Source organism: Drosophila teissieri, unplaced genomic scaffold (genome assembly GCF_016746235.2).
Source record: "Drosophila teissieri strain GT53w unplaced genomic scaffold, Prin_Dtei_1.1 Segkk14_quiver_pilon_scaf, whole genome shotgun sequence".
NCBI lineage: Eukaryota > Metazoa > Arthropoda > Insecta > Diptera > Drosophilidae > Drosophila > Drosophila teissieri.
This window is the reverse complement of record NW_025224994.1, coordinates 183,108-191,326: the sequence shown is the minus strand read 5'-3', so window position 1 is coordinate 191,326 and position 8,219 is coordinate 183,108. Positions and strand designations below refer to the sequence as shown.

At 42.0% G+C, this 8,219-nt stretch overlaps 1 protein-coding gene across 1 annotated transcript; it reads right to left on the bottom strand.

Annotated features, from left to right (window-relative positions):
• Positions 1 to 315: 315 nt before the first annotated feature.
• Positions 316 to 4,184, bottom strand: LOC122625613. Its single transcript, XM_043805701.1, has 4 exons — positions 3,521 to 4,184; positions 2,548 to 3,458; positions 852 to 2,357; positions 316 to 690 (listed from the first exon to the last, which is right to left on the bottom strand). The coding sequence occupies exons 1-4, from the start codon at positions 4,182 to 4,184 to the stop codon at positions 316 to 318; spliced, it is 3,456 nt and encodes a 1,151-aa protein (XP_043661636.1).
• Positions 4,185 to 8,219: the final 4,035 nt, after the last annotated feature.

Below are 8,219 nucleotides of genomic sequence, written 5' to 3'. Positions count from 1 at the left end.
GTATTTTTGAAAAATCACTTTTATTTTCGGATAGCTCGGACGCACTTTCTCGCTCGCTGGTTTAAACTTAATTAATGCTCAGTGGCTACCGCTTCGGGTCGGGACCCCGAGTCTGAACTCCAAAAATTCAGTTGGAGAAATGTTCTACATGACAGCGTAGTTAACATTTTTCCCGACCTTAAGAACGACCTAATTAAGTGCCTACTTTTAGGCCGAGATCAACGACAAGCTACCTTACAATTCCCCCCTACCAAAATCTAACTTGGGATAAGGTATTACCACAAGGAAGATTCAAGCTTGTCGGGCAGATACTTTCTATTGCCGTAGGTCTTTAGCATGGTATTTGCCTACAACCTTTCCTTGGAGATCCTCGATCTCGTAATAAGCCGCTCCTAGCTTCTTCCGAACTCTTGATTTTATGAAGACCGGAGCCAGTTTTGAGCTAAACCCTTTGCAAAAATTGCTTTGTTGGAAGTTCCGTCGGTACACTTCCTGTCCAGGTCTATAAGATACCTCTCGGCTTCTCAGATTGTAGGACCGCTCGTTTCTTTGCCTTTGGACGTCCATCGCCTCCTGGGCGGTACGCATGATTATATCCCTCGAGTCGTCTTTATCAAACTGCACCGTTCTATCTTCCAGCAGTCCTAGTTCTCTAATAACTCGATACGACTTCCCGTCTACAATCATGTGCTGCCCAAACACCATTCTATAGGGAGTTGTTTTAATGGCTGAATGTAAACTCGATCTTAACGCACAACAGATGCTACTGAGCTTACTATCCCAGTTCTTTTGGTTTGGGTCTATGTAAGCTTTTCTAACAGGGAATTGAAAGCCACGGATTTAAATTGTACCCCATTGTCGGAAATGATTGTTTCCGGAACGCCAAAACAGTGGAAGATTTCCTTTTCCAGGAAGGGAAGGATAGCCTCCGTTGTGAACTTCTTTACGGCTTTAAGAAATGGGAATTTTGAAGCATGATCGACGACTATGAACAATCCTATATTCCCTTCTGAGCTACGCGGATATGGTCCTAAAAAATCGACATAAAGTCTTTGGAAGATCCTGTCTGAATGACCAGTATTTCCTAAGGGTGGCCTTAAGATCTGACTGGGGTGTTTGGTAGTTTTACACACCGCACACTTGTTGACAAATTCCTTGACATCTGCTGCTAAATTTGGCCAATAAAAATATCTTCTTAGTTTCTCCAACATTTTAGCTACTCCGCAGTGGGCTGCCATGGGATCTTCATGAGCTCTTATTAGCAAGTCGGGAACTAATTCTTTGGGAAGCCAAAGTTTCCAGCAAGACTCATCTCCAACCTTTTCGTCTGCAGCGCGTTCCGCGCGGCGATACAAGTACCCGTTGCTGATCCTGACATCCAACAATCTGGGTGTTCCTGAAGAGACAGCTGACTTTAAATTTTCGTACTCCGTTCCCCTTAATGCTTTGGCCTCCATATCCACTAAACTTGCTACTTCGAAAGCGGATAGGTCGTCTGTAAAGGTCCTTGACAGGGCGTCTGGCACCACGTTCTGACTGCCTTTTCTATGGCTTATTTTAAACTTAAACCCTTGTAATTTTAGGGACCAGCGGGCCAGACGGGAACTTAGGTCTCCTTGGGACATAAGCCATTTTAAAGAAGCGTGATCCGTGATAATACTAAATTCTTGTCCCTCCACATATGCCCTAAATTTTTTTACTGCCAACACGGCTGCCAGACACTCCTTTTCGGTCACCGTGTAGTTTGATTGACACCTGTTCAGCTTTCGAGACATAAAGGAGATCGGAACCTCGTTTCCTTCCGAGTCTTGCTGCATCAGGACTGCACCAACTCCTGTATTGCTTGCATCGCAATGAATGGAAAAAAGTGCGTCAAAATTCGGGCTGTGTAAAACTGGGGCAGTGCACATTTTTTCCTTTAGCCCCTCAAAGGCTTCCTGAGCTTCCTTGGTCCAAACAAATCTCCGTCTATTTTTAAGAGTATCTGTAATTGGGGAGGCTAGCGCTGCGAAGTTCTTTATGAACTTATTGTACCACCCAGTCATCCCTAAAAATCGACGAACCTGCTTCATTGATCGCGGGCTTGGAAATTCGACTATGGCGGATATTTTATCTGGGTCCGTCCCTACAGTTCCATTTCCAATCACATGTCCTAGAAATTTTACTTCTTTGATGCAAAAGGTGCTCTTCTCCACATTTATGGTTAGTTTGGCTTTTTGTAGATAAGAGGCAACCTCCTGCAAAACTTCTATGTGCCTTTCGAACGAGTCTGAGACTATTAGTAGGTCGTCCAGGTAAGCGAACACCTCGTTTTTCAAGTCTGCGTGTATCACCTTATCCATCAGCCTGCACATAGTCTGAGGAGAATTTGATAACAAATTGGTAAAGGGGTCTTCCTGGCACGGTAAACGCTGTTTTGTCCTTGGAGCTTCGGTCTAGCGGGATCTGGCAGAATGCATCCTTAAGGTCTAAGGTAGTAATGAATTCAGCTTTAGGGAGTCTACTCAATATTCCATTTATTAAGGGCATGGGGTATGCATCTTTTACCGTCACCTCATTTAACTTTCGGCTATCAATACAAAGCCTAACTTTTCCTGGTTTTTGCACCAGGACTACTGGGGAGGACCAAGCGCTGGATGACTCTTCAATAACCCCTAACTTGAGCATCCTATCCAACTCGGCGTACATCAGTTTTTCTGTTGCAGGCGATACGGCATAGTGTCTTTGCTTTACTGGCTTTGCTTGAGCAACATCAATGGAGTGGGTAATCAATTGGGTCCTTCCTAATCCTTTTAAGGCATACGACGGGAAAAGTTGAACAACCTGAAGCATCGTTTTCTGCTGGCTTTGAGTAAGCTCTCGAGCCGAAGGCTCCTCTAAGGCTGCCACTACTTGGTTGTTGCCACAGAAAGCTTCGGGTAGCAGCTGAAAGTGCTTCCAAAAATCTATTCCTAAATAGAGATCCCCTGCTAAAGATGGAACTACGTAGAAGGTGATATTTTTATTCTCGTTTCGGAAGGACACTTCAGTGGTTACTCGGCCGGTAATTTTCCGAGATTGTCCATCGGCTGTTCTAACATCTGCGGTAAATTTTTGGCATAAAATATTTAGACCTGGCAGCTCTGTGGCCAGACTACCACCTATGCAGCTAACCGATGCCCCTGTATCCAATAAGCCCACTACTATTTTTCCTAGCATTTTCACCTGAGCATACGGCCTAACGTCGCGAAGTTGCCCCACCATGGCTGAGAGAAGCAGCTTCCGTTCTTCCTTTCTTAGTTTTTTTCTTTTCTCCCTGCGAGCTTTTGATCGGCTTGTATCTGTGACCTCTAGCTTTTGTTGGACCTGGTCCACCTCAAAGGTTGTAGATACGCTGCTACTAGTTTGGTTGAAATCGTTTAGTTTGTCATCGTTGATTTCGAAACCATCTGTCTGCGTGCCCTTGTGGCACGCCCTTGCTGGTTTTTTGGAGCGTAACTAGTACATTTACTGCATGACGGCTTATACGTATCTGCTTTACCGCAACCATAACAGAAGACACGTCTGTCCGCGGTGCACTCCTGATACCTGTGACCCTTTTCCTGGCAGTTCCAGCACTGCAATTCCATGGCCGCTAACTCTAGGTCTTCCTCTAGATCTTCGAATTCCGATTCTGACTCGATCTGACATTGGACCTCGCAAACCTGTGGCCTGGGTACCTGGCGTTGTGGAAACCCCTGAGGCTTCCCTACGCTTTGCATAAAGATTTCCCGAGTCCTAACCAACCTTCTTAATTCGGAAACGGTATCGGCACGCTCGTATAAAATTTCGTGCTGAATATCGGTTTGGAGATTGGCTCGTAAGGTTTCAACCATAGCACCTTCTGACATGGGCTGCGATAGTCTATCCGCAAGAGTTGCGATTACCCGGTAGAAATCATCGAATGATTCACTTCCGCGTTGCTTTCTCTGGTCTATCTTGGCCCTGATATTTCTGTCAGTTCGGTCGTACTTAAATTGCCCTTTGAGTGCGGCGCATAATTCATACCAGCGCACAACGGTTACACTTTTGTGGTAACGCCAATACCACTCGCTCGCAATACCCTCGAATAACGTACTGGCATTTTGAGCCACGAGTTGAAGATTACCGTCCAATGTTTGACCGGCTAAAGCTTCGACTCGGTAAATAAAGTCCTCGACAGCCATTGGACCCTTTCCTGAGAAACGTAGTTCCTCTCAGGTCTTAAGGAGGTCATTGCTGACGCAGGTGACTGGTTAACGCTACGGGTTGGACCTACATTTGGTGAGCCTTGTGGTACTCCGTTAGATCTGTCGTATATTGGGTCTAGGAATACTTGGTTAGACGAAAGGCTTGATGCCTGAGCTTGAAAGCCCGCAGTGATCGCTTGGGTCAGGCTATTTGTGTGTTGGCCCAAAGCGTCTGCAAAACATTTTGATTGTTGGGCCAAGGCTGCCGTAATGGCTCCCGAGATAGCCGATTTGATGCTTTCAGCCATTGCTGTCTGAAAATCGGTTGTGGGTTCAGTCGGAGGTGAAGGCTGTTCTTGGTTTTTTGGGTTGGACATTGTCGTTTTTTGTTGGTGCCTTTCTTGACTGGTTTTGGACCTAGTCAGAACGTTCGGTTGTGCTCTTGGAGTTTTAAGTTTTGACCCTGACGGTTGGTTTTCTAGGTCCCCGGACAAGTTTTCGGTGGACGGTAATGAAAGGGAACTAGAGCAGACAGGACAGATTTTATTTTTCCCCGATTTCGCAGTAAAGCAAGTTCGGTGAAATTCGTGTCCGCAACTGGTAGTTAAAATTTGGCTAGGATAAGAAATAGTTCTAGCGCAGATGTGGCATATATTTTCTACAATTTTAGATAAGTCTTCGGTGCTGTGTGCTAGTGGCATCTCTAATGAACCTATGCTATACACTGACCTATACTATACACTCAAGAACAGATAATAAAATAAATAAATCAATAATGTGGACTATTAATAAAACAAGAGAGAACGCTATAGTCGAGTTCCCCGACTATCTGATAACCGTTACTCAGCTAGTGGAAGTGCGAAGGCGAGTCTTCAACACTGACAGTTTTTTTCGGTTTGTGGGCGTTAGAGTGGGCGTGGCAAAAAGTTTTTTGGCAAATCGATAGAAATTTACAAGTCAAATACAAAAATGAAAAAATATCATAACATTTTTCAAAATTGTGGGCGTGGCAGTTTTGGGCGGTTTGTGGGCGTTAGAGTGGGCGTGGCAACAAGTTTTTTGGCAAATCGATAGAAATTTACAAGACTAATACAAAAATGAAAAAATATCAAAACATTTTTCAAAAGTGTGGGCGTGGCAGTTTTATGCGGTTTGTGGGCGTTAGAGTGGGCGTGGCAACATGAATCAACAAACTTGCGCTGCGTCTGTGTCTCTGGAGTCCGTATGTTTAATCTCAACTTTCTAGCTTTTGTAGTTCCTGAGATCTCGACGTTCATACGGACAGACGGACAGACAGACGGACGGACAGACGGACATGGCCAGACCGACTCGGCTACTGATCCTGATCAAGAATATATATACTTTATATGGTCGGAAACGCTTCCTTCTGCCTGTTACATACTTTTCAACGAATCTAGTATACCCTTTTACTCTACGAGTAACGGGTATAAAAATTATCCTATTAAATAAATAATTGAGAACACAAAAATAAGGTAAAAGAAAATAAATAATCAAATTAAAATCGGGTTGCCATGCAATCGTTTTCAGGTATCGTTGTGTAAAATTCCTTGTTACTAAAGTCCTGACGTGGTTTAAATGTATGCTATTGACACTACTGATTTAAAACAGAAAATTACTAGAATGGAAGGTGAAGGATGTTGTATTTAGACATAGAAAACAATTATCTTGGCTCAACACAAGGCAAAAGGCAACAAGTGGTTCCTTGATTCTTTGAAATCCTAGTGAACTTTTCACTAGTCCTACATTTAACATCCTATGTACATTAACCTTTTGAATTTCATTAATAAATGACAAATTATACAAAACACAAAAGGCAAAAGACAACAATTGGCTTGTACAATTTATACATTTAATTTTCTTAATTTTATACAAAAGATTAACGAACAAAACAAAATTAAAAAGGAATAAAAATAACAAAATAAATTATTAAAACATTAAATGCACTAATTATGACGCGGCGTTAAAGCTAAATAGCTGAAACTCTTCCAGCAGTCAATAGGACAATTTAATATAATAATAATAATAAAACAATATGCGTTCCGATTCAGTAGCGGCGTAAGAGCCAAATGTCTAATACTTTTCCAGCTGCCTGATTTAAGCAATTTTCGGATTTCTAGATCGCGATTTTTTTTTTTTTTTTTTGCTTTGACCACATACTTTTGTTAATGAACTTGTGGAGATCTTGGGGACGAACGTCTGATGTTATTGACGGTTTGAAAAAATGTTTATTTTTGATCTGGCCTCGCCGGATCGATCTGTCACCATGACAGAATCGGGCCTCACACGTTTGGGCGCCAAAATAAGGTTATGATAAATAATAAGAATACTGTAGCGAACTACGAGTATAAATTCCCCGAGCAGATGGTAAATTGCAGTTGGGCGATCAAGCACGCGCTGGTTCCGGCTACCGATTCTCGGTAGAGTAAAGGGGGGGAATATTTGACATCGCGACTACATGCTCGTCTCGTATCACACTCTTATTTATTTCGCGTGCTTTGGAATTGATCTCCACAAAAAAACTAAAGGACTATCGGACGACAGGACTAAGGACAAACAAGGACATAGCACACTCGTACGACAGCAGCTGTTAAGCTGTCGACGCCCACCCTACCTTGACCACCACTAACCATTTGACTTAACCGGTGATCCCTACAAGTATGCTATATTTTACACGACATACACCTTCCGTCGACGCATGGCACCCCTAGAGAGATTTACTCTGATTTAAACATTATAAAATTTAATTTTTAACATAGAATAAACTTAAAAACTGACAATGTTTTAACTGGAACAGGTTTAGACAACATATCCTAAATGACTACCCTAACTTACAAATTTTAAACATCTAGCTTTAACTTTTTAAAAGACTTTTTGGAATGTGGCGTTCATGTAGACATTAACGCAACAGATATATATGAAAAATGTAAAATTTTTGTTTGCTTAACAAAAAAGGAATATTTATGCTGGGCATCAAGAATAGGGGAAGTAGGTTATATAGGTGTTTGCATTTTAATTTTTAAATTTTTTCTTTTTATTCTTTTAAGATTTTAGCAAAAAGCGAAGATTGGGGCAAGGTTAAAATTAAAAATGAGCAATTTTCATTTCCATTTTAAAATTTTTTTTTTTTTGAATTTATTATTGGTAAACAGTGAACTTGGAAAACAAGTAGCGCCGCAGTAGCTAATTATTTGATTTTTCTTCCGGCAGCTGCTTTCTCATTTAAATAAAACCTTTTAGTACTCACTCTGCATTTCCCACGATGAAGCGCTTCAAGTGGTTGCCTGTGGAAGAGAAATCAGCTTACACCGCCTTTTAATCCTAAGAGAGCTGTTTCTTTTTGATCTGCTCTTTTGAGCCGCTCTCCTACTGCGGTACTCTTTCTTCTCTTTTTACCTCATTCTTGTGCTCACGCCAGTTTAGGCGGGCTTTCGCTTATGTGGGAAGAGGAAGGAATATGGGATAAAGGGAGAAGGAAAGAAAAGAAAGGAATTGCCCTAAATGAATGCTATTTCTCTTACAACATAACTTAAATTAATTTCCTAACATAAGGTGGAATTTATTTTTTCCTATCGGAATAACTTATGCTGATCTGCTTGACTGTTTGCCGATCTGCTTAACAAGCAGTCGGTCAGGTGTGAAGCGGTGTAAGGTAAAATGGGTATATATGTAGATAATGTTAATATAGTGAATTCAATTAAATCATGTTTCTGCGCTTAACGGTGGCGCTGCAGTCTGAGGCAATCCAGAAATAGACCTCCTGGTCGGCAATTTATGCTTCTTCACTGGTCGCACTGGCAATGGTTATTTTCTTGAAATTAAATATTTTCCTTTTTTGTGCACGAAACCTGGTCACACCTAAATTCGGGCCAAATAAAAATAATAATTTTTATAACATAAGACTTGACGCTGTTTAGCGCAGTGTCGGCAGTTGGACAATAACAACAACATAAGTGTAGTACGATAGACTGCATTTGTGGCCCGTTAGGGCATCACTGTCCCCCTCACACTGCG